Below are 14,722 nucleotides of genomic sequence, written 5' to 3' on the forward strand. Positions count from 1 at the left end.
GACGCGTGCCAAAAAAATGAAAATAATTTGTTCGTACAACGTTGAGCTCAACTGGTCCAAAAGAATTATCCCAGTTTTCTCGTTTCTCATTCACCATGAAAAAACATCACACATTTTTACTTCAAACTGATTTCTACAATATTCATATCACACTTCAGATCAGATCTCATAAAGTGTATGTAACATATTGAATATGATGTACATCAGATATGTTGTGTGGCCCTGTGAACAACACCAAAAATATGACAAATAGGTTCAACCATTTCCCATTCATGATTTAATAAAATAAACTAGTAATTTTAATATTCTTATTTAAAGGCCTCAAATCAAAAGACATTGATGAATTAAGCATTGGATAAGTAGAGGTCCATTTTTGTAGAACATCAATTGATTGTTGGTTTTACAAACTAGTCATACCTACACATGCATTGACTGTATTGTATAGCTTATTTATTATAAAATTATGAGAAATTTATAAATTGTTATAAAACAAAAACTTGTTGAATTTTACATGAGTATGTGTTAAACCAAATGCGTTTTGCGACATAGTACTCCGTCCGTGTTAGCTTGCAAAAACATCTTATATTATGGAACAGAGTGAGTATATGATAAGAGAGATGAGAGAAATATTTAAAACAAGGAAATGTCTCCATGTTTTCATCATTTTTGGTACAAGCATTTTAGAGACTTTATTCTTAATTAAAATTTAAGATATGAGAGCATGCGTTTATTTAGTGATTAAAAATGGAGCATTATGAAATTGCTTGACTGGCAAACATATACTTCCCGCCTAGTTGGCATAAAATGATTTCTGCTCTTCGATGTTACTTATTCGTAAAAGGTTGTAACGAATTTATATCTTACCTAGAGACAACTTAGTAGAGAATCTTACATGATTGGAGTTGTCTAGACTATGTACAGATATTGTGCCCATTGGAAGCTGTATGGAGAGTGAGAAAATGTGATGTGGCAATAAATATCTTCGTTTCACATCTATGCTAAATATGGGTGTTGTTTTTATTTCTATTCTCTAGTTGACAGACTGAATTTGATTTAAAACATCTTCAAACTGTAGATATTTTTTTGACTCGCTGTTTTTTTTTTTCAAAAACAAAAGAAAGACAATTTATTAGGGTTGTTATCATACGCCGTTCTTTGACCATGTGCCTTCATCGTGTTTGTTTATCTATTTTTGACTGGGTTTTGCTTTATTTGCATGCGTTGGCCATGTAAAATGAACACAAATCACAAATAGAAATTTTGCATACTCCCTCTGTCCGGAAATTCTTATCGAAGAAATGGATAAGCATGGATGTACGTACAAATAAAACACGTATAGATATATTCATTTCTCCGACAAGTATTTCCCTTGGCACAACGCAGATCTCAAACTTGGAGTTTTTTCGCAGGCTCTATTTGCAATGCAAAGAGTGGTCCACCGCCCGTCCGCACATGAGACATGACGGCCACGTGAAGGACGGTAAAAAGAAATTCCCTGACCACCGTGGAGATCCATGGACGGTCCAATGTCACGCAAAGGGAGGAGGAGCCGGCCCTGACACGAACCACTACAAAACTCCCCTGCGACTCGACACGCTCTCCAACGGTTGGTCCGTCCTCGGTGCAATGTGTCTATGTACAGTGTATCTGGTCTTACCGGCACTAGGCCATGTGAGGGCATGGCATCGAGAGCTCGCCGTCATGACCCACAAACAAAAAGCCTGTGCCCTGTGCACTATTCTACTCCTCCACCATTCTCCAACCAAACGGCCATCCTAATCAATGTCAGACAGCCTAATTATCATACGGAAAACAGTTGGTGCTCCTAAAACCCACGGAGTATCAGAGATTGATTTCGTGGAGTAGCTGGTAAACCTGTAACTGTAAACTCCTCTGGTTGGTTAAAGGCGACGGTTTCACAGGACGCGTTTTAAACATGACCCGTCCATAATTCATCATAATCTAATGCTAAAGCCGCGGTGTGTGACAGCTTTGGGATTTGACTGCCTCGCTGTAGACGAAGCCGACTGAAATATCCCTTCGTACGTACGCAACGGGTTTCACGTTGGCCGGATTGATTTGGGCGCGCCGTTAGCACGCCAGCTCGGCCGTACCTCGCACAAGACAGGACAGACAAACGTGGCTACCTGTACAAACCCCGTGCCATGCGGCTGTGCCACCCCCCTTCTCCGACGATTCAGCTCCACCGATCGTCCCTTCCCTTGCTTGCTTGCTTGTCTTATCTCTTCCATCGGAACAGCTAAACAAACATCTCCATCTGTAAAAAAGAGGAGGAGCGCGTGGGTTTAGATCAGTCTGACCGTATGGCGAGTTTGACCACAACCATGTGCGTACCAGTGGGGCGATCGCTAGTTTAACATGTTGCTTTTCTTTTTACCGGCCACTGGTTCAACAATTGCAGCTATATGATCTACCGTGTTATTATTAGTCTTCCAAAGCTCCTTTTTTTTTTGCGAGTAAGACTTGTAAGCTTAATCCAAAGCTTTATTCGCACTCAATGCTGGTGGGTCTCTCTCGGCTCTCATTTTAGGCATAGATATCTGCTGCACCTGCACAGCATAGTTTGACCCCCGTATCTCTCACCTCCCATTTAGGTGTAGAATACGTATCTCCCTCCCAAAAAAGAAGGTGTAGGTATCTCGTTTGGTCCATCTCAGCTTTACTGAAGGGGTCATACATGTACCGTTCCATCACAAGGGAGGGATCCTATGGAAGAGGTCCCGTTTGTTTCCCAGTTTGTTATGGTTGAGCTGCAGCCTGAATCCCGATCTATTCCGATCGTGCCGCACCACACCACATGCGCAGTGGAATTCTGTCCCGTTGTATATTTATACTAGTACTAATACTAAAACAAACCGGGAAATGTCAGTGGCAGTTAGCGGTTAGCGGAGTGCGTGATGGGTGCGCGCGGGGGTGGTGCTGGTGGGTGCCTGCAAGCCAACACGTTACACATGGGGAGGCCGGTGCAACGGGCCAAGCGAGATTTTGAACAGAAACAGACGGGCACCACCAGACCCCAGTGGAGGAGAGAAAAAAAAAGCCTATATCTCCATGTGCTGTGATCTTGGAGGCACTAATTCAGGCCAACTACAACTGTCAGCCCATGAGCGAGAGGAAAAAAGAAGTCGAGAAAAGATCCGGTCTCGCGGTCAGAGGTACAGGACACAAGATGCGCCGGGCGGTATCAGTTAACGTCTCACGTCTACGTAGCACGGCCGCGAATGCAATGTTATGTACTAGTACTTGAGGCACGGTACCGGCGAGTCTTTCCGTTGCTGTTGGGAACCACTGGTAGTAGTACAAGAAGATTCATGGAGCACAGCACCTCCTCACTAACTCCGCAATTAGTTAGCGCCATCACGGGTCACGCCATGAGCGTGAGTGAGAGAGAGGGAGAGCGGGCGCGCGCGCATGACACGCACCTAACATCATATTCATACGATGATCGATCTCCGTCGCCGGTGGCAAGCGAGACCTCACATCAGATTCCGAGACGCCACCACAAGAACCAGACCACCTCACCGGTCGCCGGTGGTCTCATCGTGTCGTGGGCGCACGCACGACCCCCGTCCCCAGCGGAGCCACCCAGCCGAGGACAAACACGCGCACCGTCGCTTCCACACCACTGCTCGTCGGCGAGGGACACCGAGGCAGGCAGACGTATTGATGTGTAAACAAGATTGAAATCCGCGTTAAAAAATGGAAACGAAGGCCAACGTGCTCGCCGTTTAAATTTTTGTAGGGTAAATGTCACATCAAATCTCTCTATTCGGATCCCAGCTACTACTAACCTAGTTTAAGGCCAGTTAGGAGCACGGCGACACGTAGCATAGGGCGGAGCAAGCAACGCAGGAAAGCACAAACACTCACTTTGCTGTTTTACAGCTCCCCGAGACAACACACACACACACGGCGCGCCCTCTACAAAACGCACGATAAACAAGTGGGAAACAAAAGCCAGCTCAAAAAAGAAGAGAGTGGGGAAAAACAAAAAGTAAACCAAGCGAGACCGGCCTAAATATGCAGTGCCCGACACGCCACAAGCCAAAGGAAACCTGGCCTAAAAAGCATGTTTATTATCCAGCGCAAAAGAACACATGTTTATTTATACTTCAAAAACAAAAAGAAACAGCGAACCAACCTGCGGTTCGATGATTAGAGAGACAGTGGTATCGCCAGCCCATTAGGGTTGAAGTCCTGGTGCTCGCATAATTCCGATTTATTTCAGAATTTTCGGCGATGCGTTTTCAGTGGGAGCAGACGTTCCCGTCGACGACGAGACGCCTACGATGACTTCGTAAATCTTAAGATGATGTGCCGGCTCAGTCTTTCGAAGGTGCTCATAAGGATACGGTATGCGTGTGTGCGTTTATAGGGATGAGTGTATCCGCGTATGTATGAGTGCTTGCGTCCCTACTGCGTTAAAAGAAAGAAACATGTTTATCGTCACGCCAACGCACAGCAAATTGTTCAAGTTATTACAGAGAGAAGAGAGGAGGGCTAAATCAGCAGAGAAAAGGGAGAGAATATTCCAATCCTTTTCCTCTCTCTCTCTCCCCCCTCCCCTTCCCGTTCCCTCCTCCGCCATATAAACTTGTCCTGGAAAGGGAGCCGGCGAGAGAGGAGAGAAAGGAAGGAAAGGGAGCCGAAGAAAGCTCTCCCCCCCTCCCCGAATTCCATCCTATTTCTTCTGCCCCTCTCCTCGCCTCGCCCGGACCCCGGCCGGCCGGATTCCCGCAGGAGGAGGAGGAGGAGGAGGTGGGGATGGGGAGGGAGGACAGGTTCCCGGTCTGGGAGGCCGCGCTCGGCGCCGGGGTCGCCGCCGTCTTCGCCGCGGGCCTCGTCGGGGTCTACCTCTCCATGCCGGACTCCGACTACAGCTTCCTCAAGTTGCCCCGCAACCTCCACGAACTACAAATCCTCACGTAATAATCATCATCCTCTTCCTCCTTCATTTCTTGTTTCGGTTGGTGCGTCGTCGGTTGCGTCAGGGAAGACCTCCCGTCCTTTTCGGGCAATCGCATGCCACAAGTTTCCCCATTCGCGTACTTTTCGTGGCTTCATCATTTTGTCGCCCGTCTTCCTCTATGTTTGGAGGAGAAGAGGCGATTCGATTTGCGTTCCCTTAATTGTTTTGCCTAGAGCGCGTCGGTCGGTTTATGCGGATCTGCCGATGAGTAGATTTGCAGATTTCTTATGCCATTGCGTTCTGCGCGGAGATTTTTGGGGTAGGTTTTCAATGCAGAAACCATCTGCTTTCCATGGATCCAAGCCATCGTGAATGGAACAGTTTATCGATGCTAGTTTATGGTGGGGGGTGGGGGGGTGGAATTAGTGGTTGTTGTCTCTTTGATTTGGTAACGACCTCAGCCTTGGTTTGGTAGGCGAGAAGGAGGGCATGGATCTGGTTAAAAAAATATCCAGTTCATGTTGCATCTTTGCTAAATTTGGGAATATATGAACTGCCGTTTTATTTCAAACTGACTTCCAAATTTGGGAATATAGGGCCTTGAAACAGCAGCTCGGATTAATGTTTTATCTTGTTAGTCTAACATAACAGTATAGAGCTGAAATTAAAGCCTGCATTTCCAATACCAATCTAGCATGGTTCCCTGGACTAACTTATAATAATGAAAGAAATCTAACACATTGTTTTCTTGATGAAGTAAGCAATCATTTATTTTATTTTTTCTCAAATTACCATGTCACTTTCTTGCCACTTTGCCAGCTATTGCCGAGATATGCATTGGACCTGGTCCTGGCATGTTTCATGTGCCTTCTGTTTAGTATTGATAATCACCACACGTAACATGTATCTGTCGCAGACGTGTGAGCTATCTGCACGCTTTACAGTTATGCAATGCACGTCGCGTTATGATTCCATTGCTATTGTGATTATTTGCTTAAGCTGAAAAGCATGTGCACTGGGAGTGTCCAATTGCTTGTGCTGCGTGCTGACGATGGAATTTTTCCCCTCAGTTTCTAACCATCAAATGGTTTCTTTGCAGTGGCCATCTTGAGAACTATACCAGTGACTACACCGTACAGGTGTTGATAGGCTACTGTGCTGTGTACATTTTCATGCAGACCTTCATGATCCCAGGGACAATATTCATGTCATTGCTTGCTGGTGCTCTATTCGGGCAACTCCGGGGTGTGGCTCTGGTTGTCTTTGCTGCCTCAGCTGGTGCTTCTTCATGCTTTTTCCTGTCGAAGCTGATTGGAAAACCGCTGGTGTTCGTGCTGTGGCCAGACAAGCTCACATTCTTCCAGAAGCAGGTAATAAGTTCAGCACCAATATTAGTCAATGTGGTTTTTTTTCAACACTGTGTAGTTTCATAACATCTTAAATTTCTGTGGGGATGCCTAAAGATAATTTGAATCACTCTACTCTTTGATTTAAGATCCTTTAGAACTGTGTAGTAACTCGTAGCTGAAAATGGGTGATTTCTCTGCATTTCCAGGTTGCCAAAAGAAGAGAAAAGCTGTTGAATTACATGCTTTTCCTCAGGGTCACCCCAACACTGCCAAATACCTTCATCAACTTGGCCTCGCCCATTGTTGATGTGCCCTTCCATACCTTCTTACTGGCAACTCTTATCGGTCTCATCCCAGCAGCCTACGTGACCGTGAGGGTAAGTTCCTTGCTTCAGATACAATGCATGTCCATATACTGCCCTTGAGTGCGTACAATGTTTGTGCTAACTTCAATCCCACTGCATGCTTCATTTCTTGTATCCAGGCTGGGATTGCTCTGGGAGAGTTAACATCGCTCAGCGACCTGTACGACACCCAGTCAGTAGCTCTGCTGTTCTTGATCGGCGTGGTCTCGGTCACACCAGCATTGTTGAGCAAGGACGAGGCGCAAGACACGGCACCAGAAATCGCAGCAGGCGCCTCATGAACACCAAAGAGGAGTCACCTAGCCCACCTGTACATACCAAGGCACAGCATGCGGCGGCTTCATTGGATTTGGGCCTACAGGCCTTGTGAGGTGGATGACACATGGTTTGCGAGTTCACATGACGACACAGCAGCACGGCGGGACCTTGGACCCAAGTCCGCCTATCACCCGCGTGCCGGAGATGTGCGTTGCCGTGAGAACACTGTTTCAATTCATGGCCACCCCCCACATTGTTTGTTATGAATGAATCTGGGAAGCACAATGCCCATCCACAGGCAAGATGCTTCGGATGTGTAGACAAGTAGTGTGTGTGCCGTTCGTCAGCCTGCGATGCTGTTTATTTAGATGGAACTGGCAGCTAGTCCAAATCCTTGTATATATATTGACCAGATTCATTCAATCCATATTCAGTGGTTCAATGACAATTTGTCTGTTGCTGTGCCGTTCCCCTTTCTTGCTTCTTATGTGTAGCTTGATTTTTCTGAGCCAAGGACACTTTCAGATTTTTCTATCTTAGCTGTTCAATCTGCTCGCCAGTTTATGTCACATGTGACCATTAGTAATCATGATCTTTTTCAGGGAAACACCATGATGGTCTTTCTTTTTCTTTGATTTTAGAGGACAGCATGATGAACTTGATGGATAGTGTCAATTTTTCTTGAAAGTGAGTGTCAAATTTTGGACCAGCTTTTTCTCAGAGAAGAGTTTTCAGGTGAATTTTTACGTCGGTTTTTTTTTTGGAGAGGTGAATTTTTAGGTCAGCTAAGGTCAGATATTTGGACGGGCCAAAATGGGGTTGTAAGGCCCAGATAATATTTAAGATGGGCTTTAACTGGCCTTGGCCCATGTAGTGGCCACCATCCCCGCCGTCGTCTCCACTCTGTCAGAGACCAGGAGGAGCACGCACGGACGCGCCGCAAGCCGCCAAGCGCCCAAGCCGGAGAGCGAAGCACATGCTGGGCCTTCTCCGCCGCCGCGCCGCATCCTCGCCGGCGGCGAGCCTCCAGCTAGTGAGTCCAGCTTCTTTTCTGCTGTTTGTGTTCCGCTGTCTACCAACCGCTCTGTTTGCCCCGCCTCGTGTACTGCTTTGGCGGATTGGGGAAGTAGTTGGCCGCGAGAAAAATCGAAGGATCCAGACGCACGCTGCGTTGCTGTAGAAGTAGAACCCAGACCTAGGTAGGAGCGGATGTACGATTCAGTAGAGAAATAGCCTCGTTGGAGCGACCGAAGAGGGGTTTAGAGTCTCGATTAGTGTGGGATTTTAATGAGGATTTTCTATAAAATGCGAACTTGTAGTTCATGGAAATATATTACAATTGTTTTCTGGTTGCGATTGTACTTTTGGGTGACCCTGTCGTCATAATTTGGCCTCTGAAATGTGCAGTTCCAGTGCTGTTACCATCGAAGCAGTGAGAGACTATTGCCTTGCCGAGGTAAGCTTGGCTCTGGCCGTTCCGTACTGCTCTCTCCGTAGTTCCTAGCTATGAGTGTGGAGTCCTAATTTCTAATCACTGCTGACCAAAAACAAAAAATTATGCTGTGCAAGATCATACCATCCTAGTTCAGTTACGCTGCTCATTCCAATAAGACCATAAATTACAAGTTTGCACATCTTTCACCTACTCTGCATTGCACAGAAAAGACCAGGAAGTCTCATATGGTCTCAATTGGGCTATTGCTGCGAGAGGTGTTGTCGTAAAAGATAAGGTCTTCTACAACTTGGAGCCGTCTGAGCTTCAGAAAAGTGGCACTGCTTACGCAGGTATATGCAAAATCAAGTTACAGTGTCTATATAGACAGTTGATGCTGCACAGATGTATAACTTGGTACCTGTTTTTGGAGCATGCAGAGCGTTTGTCTGGTACTCCACTTCATGTCAAAGGAAATGTTATCGGTGGGTTCCCTGAAATTTCAGGAGCTCAATTTGCAAAGCTTCTGAAACAGGTAGGTTATTTATTTATTATTTTACTCTCCATGGCTTTGTAACACAATGATTGTCATGAACTGACGGAAATTCAGAAGCACCATTGGCCTCATTTTGTCAGCTGACAGAATTTTAACTTACTACTTTCCAGTTGAGCTTCAGTGTCAATGTGTTTGATTGTCTGTTTGCTTCTGTTAGGTGACCTTTCACCTTTCATCCATCTCAAGTCTTTATGTCCAAGATGGTGCCATTGGTTCATCTGCAGAATGTGATGCAAAGGTCCGTGTTATAAGTGACAACCCCTCTGCCATCATGTCACTCTCCAATATCCTTCAGAAAATACCAGATCGTGCGATTTCCCACGACACATGCCCTTTAACTATATATGTTGCCAGTTCCATCAGGTAATTTGTCTTTTTAGTTCTTCTACGCATGTTGTAACTTGTGCATGCATTCAAGTTGCCACCAAGAGCTCAGTGCATTAACTGTAGTTGGCCATAACATAAGACTGATGTCTTTCTTGTTGAGCATTGCTTAACAGTACCAACGTCAGGAATGCTCTAGGTTCAGGGACACAATATGCTAATGGAGTTGCAGTGGCAGACATAGAGCGCTCATCACTTATCCTATGTGGTAAAGCATTTGCTGATTCCGCTATGCTAAAAGATGCTCTTACCGCTTTGGCTGCCCCTATACTGTCTGCAAGAGGAGGCCTCCCTGTCCCTGGCTGGTAGAGTCTGCTTGATATTTCTTTTTACCTTTTCCCTAAATATGTTATTCATCTTCCATACTGTGTGTATCAGGCTTCTGTCTTCTGGCGGTTCTATCGTACTGCTGTTTGCTCCAGTGGAGGTCATCAAGTCCTGCTCCGAAATTCAGGATGTTCTTGTGTCTACTGATAGCGGTGTAGTTATCTGTTCAAAACAATCTAGTGTGCTTTTCCCAACAAAGTCAAGACCACCACAGTTGTTTACCAAACCAGCTACAGTGGTTGTTGTATCATCTGATAGGTAATGGAGAGCATGTGCTTCATGGGTACAAGTAGCAAGTTAACAGCATTTAATGATGTGTGTTTCTGGATGGTTAAAATGAGAAGGAATGAGACATTATATCTACTGTGCTAACAATAAGTTACCTTCTTCTGTACTTTCAGCACTGATGCCCTACCATTAGTATCAAAGCTCTCTCCAGGTCAGGCAGCTTACCATTTCTTAGCTGGATATGAGGATGGTAAATTCATCCCAGCTTACAACAGGGCCCCCTCTCCTTTTGACCAGCTTGCCCTCGCGAATTCCTTATTTTTGCATGTATGTTGCATAATTTCCTTGCTTTTCCTCTCTAGCCTTTATTACATCACTTGTTGGTTTAGTATGAACGTGAGAACGTCAAATCTGAGAAAGTTGAGTCTCTACCCTTGCAGTTGAAAAAAGACAAGACACCAACTTATCTGATCAATGCCAAGAGCTCCGGAAAGCAAATTGATGGTACAATTTACATTCAGCGTGCCCTTCATTTATTATTCTGTTTGACTTTCTGGAACGGAGGACACTTCAGACACTATGAATTACAGGCAAGGACTTGATGAGACTAATCGAGCTGGCGCAATCTAACGGCATGCCAGACAGCACCAAACCTGAGGACACTAGAGGTAAATAGCTGTTATGGCACCAAACATATAGTCAACACCAACCATGCAGTGTGCTTGTTTTCTGTCGTTGAAGTACATGGCGTTTGATTGCAGTGGCTGAACTCAAGGGGAAGTACAGGGGCTTTATATCCAGCAAGTTTGGCAAATGTTTACCCGAGGAGTTCTCATTCTGATAGATACAAGTGTTAACCTAATGCAGTGTAGGGTAGTTTTACGCCGGGCCCTAGATAGGCTTTGCATTCTAAATTGAGCTGAGATAGCTCCCCAATCTCCTTCGTGAACAAGAAATGCATCATTAGCTTTGTCTCCTCTTGGTGTTGGGATGCAGAGCTGCTGTGCCTTCATAATAAATAAACTCATTAGCAAGCTGTGTACAAGCAGTCACTAGTTTTGTAGGTACATTCCAGACCTCCAGTTTGCTTCTCAGTGTGGCTAATTTTCGTGTTTTGACCCTTTTCCGAAACCTATTCGACATCTGACCCTAGTCTGATAAAATTTCAAGATCTAACCCTTTTTGCTACCGCCAGGGTCCATGGCGGTAGGGTCTAACAGCCTACCGCCAAGGTCCCTGGCGGTAGGGTTGCATGCCCTACCGCCAAGTGTTGAACGCAGTACGTGCTCGTGCCTACCGCCAAGCACCTTGGCGGTAGGGTTGTACAGGCTACCGCCAGTTCGTTTGGCGGTAGGGATGTTTCCTACCGCCAAGGTCTCTGGCGGTAGGTTGTTATACCCTACCGCCATGGACCCTGGCGGTAGCAAAAGGGTCAGATCTCAAAAAAAATTCAAACTAGGGTCAGATGTCGAATAGGTTTCAGAAAAGGGTTAAAACATGAAATTTTGCCTCTCAGTGTACCTCTGGCTTCAGTTTTCCTCTCATGTGTTGTTCACCTTGCTGTGGGCGTGGAGACGCCTCACACCAGTAGTTCATGGCCCCAGCAAGCGTCGTGAGCTCCTGTTGTTGCAGTACGAAGGTGAGGCCAACTCCACCGCGCGATCCCAAACGGACGTCCGTTTTGTCCGGTTTCTGTCCGTTTGGGTAGGGCAATGGGGTCGTGTCCGGGCCTGTCCTGGGATGCGGTGGCCGTGCGCCCAGCGCGCGGCCGCATCCGTTTGCCCCATCCTGTTCGTCAGGGCAAAAAATGCCCATATTTTCATCAAAACTAGTTTTCCAACCCAAATATTTGTCTGAAAATTAAAATAGTTTTACAACCCAATTGAAATTGTCTTTAATAAAATAGTTTTACAACCAAATCGAAATTGTCTTGACTGAACATAAAATGGACCAATATATCTATTGGTTGCCAATGTGATCCCACACGTGCTCAACCAAGTCATTTTGAAGATTCAAATGAGTGTGCCAATCACGCATCTCACGGTGGAATTGGGCAAACTGTTCAAATGTGGCCGGGTCTTGGTGCAGGGGCTCAATATTTTCACCTTGATAATCAAATCCTTGTTCGAAGATACTCTCATTACGCTCGTCCTCGACGATCATGTTGTGCATGATCACACAAGCAGTCATCACCTTCATCCCATGACAGTGCAGGGTTTCGAACGATACCCCACCGGGATTGAAGCACACCAAAAGCACGTTCCACATCCTTTCTAACACTCTCTTGCATTTGGGCAAATCTCTTTCTCTTCTCATCTTGGGGTTTCGAGATTGTCTTCACAAAAGTTGACCACTGAGGATATATACCATCTGCTAGATAGTATCCCTTGTTGTACTGGTGGCCGTTGATCTCAAAGTTGACAGGTGGGGAGTGGCCTTCTGCAAGCCTCGCGAAGACTGGAGAACGCTGCAGCACGTTGATATCATTGTGAGAACCTGCCATGCCGAAGAAAGAATGCCATATCCAAAGATCCTGCGATGCCACCGCTTCTAATATGACAGTGCACCCGTTGACATGCCCCTTGTACTGGCCCTGCCAAGCAAATGGACAGTTCTTCCACTCCCAGTGCATACAATCTATGCTACCAAGCATGCCTGGAAAGCCTCTAGCTGCATTGGTCGCCAACAATCTCTCTGTATCAGCGACACTTGGCTGCCTCAAGTACTCTGGGCCAAACACCTCGATCACAGCCTGGCAAAACTTGTACATTGACATCAGACATGTTGTCTCACTCATACGCACATACTCATCCACCAGATCGCCTGGAATTCCATATGCAAGCATGCGGATGGCCGCGGTGCATTTCTGGTACGAGGAGAATCCAAGCTTGCCAAGGGCATCCGTCTTGCACTCGAAGTATGGGTCATGAGCAACCACTCCCTCTCGGATACGATTGAACACATGCCTTGCCATTCGAAAACGGCGACGGAATTTATCCAGCTTGAAGAACGGGGTGTTGGCAAAGTAATCGACATAGAGCAGGGCGTGGCCTCTCTCCCTGTTGCGGTTCAGGTTGGGAGCACGGCCAGGGACTGACCCCTGTACCGAGGAAGCTGCCGTTCAATGTGGTCGTGAACGACCAGTGCAGCCACCACAAGATCTTCATCATCCGACGACGAATCGTCCGATGAACAAAGGAAGTGATGGAAGAAAAACTCGTCTCCACTGTCCATACCTTTGTGGGCAAAATGCCGAACACCTTGCGGTCGTGGTGGCGAAGAGGCCGCGATGATCACCTCGACGCAACAGGGGTGGTTGCTGGCCGGTTACTGGCCGCTTTGGAGCTCTCGTCGGAAGCTGCGGAGGCCGCCGTGGTACGTCGCCGGCGGTCGTGTCCCCTCTGCGGCCGGCAAAGACGGCGACGGCCAAACCTCCGATTGACGGCCAAAACTACGGCCAAAGCGCGGGCGTGGTGGCGGCCATGTCGAGACGTGGTTTGGTAGGGACGGCCGAAGGCTGCGCGGTGAGGAGGCGGCCGGAGAATAGCGGCGGCGCCGGCGGCAGGGCGGGGCGGGAGAGAGAGGGTGGAAGCGTTGGGAGCGGAGGGACTGCTAGTGTCCCCGACAGGCGGGCCACGGGGGGACAAGGGCGTGCGTCCAGGCCGTCCGCGCGCGTCCGTTTCATCCCAAACCGAGCGCAAGTTTGGGCCGGGAATGGGTCGAAAATGGACGGAATCCGGACATTTGTCCGTTTGAGGCCGCGCGCTGGGCCGCGCTATTCGTCCGTTTTACTTCAAACGGACGGGCCGGACAGGATAGGGTCGCGATGTGGAGTTGGCCTGAGTGCGGCGTCTCAAGGACGCAGAGGCCGGTGCCTGCCACTCCGGGACACATGCCATGTAGCAGGAATATTGAGCCCTGCTCCTCTGTTGATCATGCAGATTACAGAGATGTCAGGGCTTTCACATGGTTTCTCAGCGAGGACTGATGCTGCGCTGCGGTCCCCTTCCGGTTCGCCTCTTTATCTTACCTCCATCCATTCACAAGACAACAAGCGGAGCAATAGACGCCGCTCCCAATTTTCAGACGTGCACAGGCATATCATCACTGCACGTATTTGGCCGTTTATAGTATTTTGGCATATGCTGGGTGACTGAAAATCAAACTGGCATGGCGGGCGGCGAGAGGTGCTCGTTGTAAGTACGTACATTGCAGTAGGCCTCATGTTCTTGTGCTGCATGTACAACACTCTGTCGCTGCCACATTACAGTCACTCCTTTGGCACACATTAACTGAACCAAAAGCACGTTGCATATCAATTCTGCTGTACATACACAACACATTGCCTACTAATTTGGTGGGCCTGTGTTGACCTGGAAGGCTGGAACAGTAGGGGCCTTTGTACTGAGTGGCCATCCTTCAGAGACAGGCTAGCCCCCCCAAGGTACCACTACTACCACCCATCTGGAGCCAATAATTTGCGAGTGCATTTTGTCATGGAAAGTCCATCGCTCCACCATAGGACCTACAGTAGAACTCCAACATGTACTACATCTTTGTGAGTTGTGAGTCACATGAACGATGCATAATGCATGCATCATAGTGCAGCCTCCCCTCTTGTGCGGGCCTTTTTAGCCCGGGTGGTTGGGAGAAATGTGGAGGAACAGCAAAAGGATTAGCTGGAGTGGAGCAAACCCCATTATTTGATTGATGAGCAACAGCCTCATCAGAAGCCATACCACTCCTGGCTGGCTCACATGCTTTGGTCCTCTTCCATCAGATGGCACAGCAGCTTTTGCCCCATTGCCACCATCATCATTCTGTGACATCAGGTCAACAAGAACATGCATGGGAGGGAGCACCATATGATGACTCTCCTTCAAATCACCCATG

General features: G+C 47.3%; 2 protein-coding genes and 1 pseudogene across 2 annotated transcripts; 2 read left to right on the forward strand and 1 right to left on the reverse strand.

Moving 5' to 3' along the window:
- Positions 1-4,528: 4,528 nt before the first annotated feature.
- On the forward strand, positions 4,529-7,350 carry LOC109754747 (uncharacterized membrane protein At4g09580). The gene is made up of 4 exons (XM_020313652.4): positions 4,529-4,946; positions 6,030-6,300; positions 6,486-6,656; positions 6,764-7,350. The coding sequence occupies exons 1-4, from the start codon at positions 4,786-4,788 to the stop codon at positions 6,923-6,925; spliced, it is 765 nt and encodes a 254-aa protein (XP_020169241.1). The 5' UTR covers positions 4,529-4,785; the 3' UTR covers positions 6,926-7,350.
- A 429-nt stretch (positions 7,351-7,779) lies between these two features.
- LOC109754766 (uncharacterized) lies at positions 7,780-10,859 on the forward strand. Its single transcript, XM_020313666.4, has 11 exons — positions 7,780-7,935; positions 8,310-8,358; positions 8,568-8,687; positions 8,775-8,869; positions 9,048-9,253; positions 9,391-9,579; positions 9,653-9,859; positions 10,003-10,156; positions 10,270-10,333; positions 10,420-10,497; positions 10,591-10,859. Exons 1-11 carry the CDS (start codon positions 7,879-7,881, stop codon positions 10,668-10,670), a joined length of 1,299 nt encoding a protein of 432 aa, XP_020169255.1. The 5' UTR covers positions 7,780-7,878; the 3' UTR covers positions 10,671-10,859.
- Positions 10,860-11,788: 929 nt separating this feature from the next.
- Positions 11,789-14,721, reverse strand: LOC109754755 (uncharacterized; annotated as a pseudogene).
- Position 14,722: the final 1 nt, after the last annotated feature.

The sequence above is a fragment of the Aegilops tauschii genome, chromosome 2, assembly GCF_002575655.3.
Source record: "Aegilops tauschii subsp. strangulata cultivar AL8/78 chromosome 2, Aet v6.0, whole genome shotgun sequence".
NCBI classification, from domain to species: Eukaryota; Viridiplantae; Streptophyta; class Magnoliopsida; order Poales; family Poaceae; genus Aegilops; species Aegilops tauschii.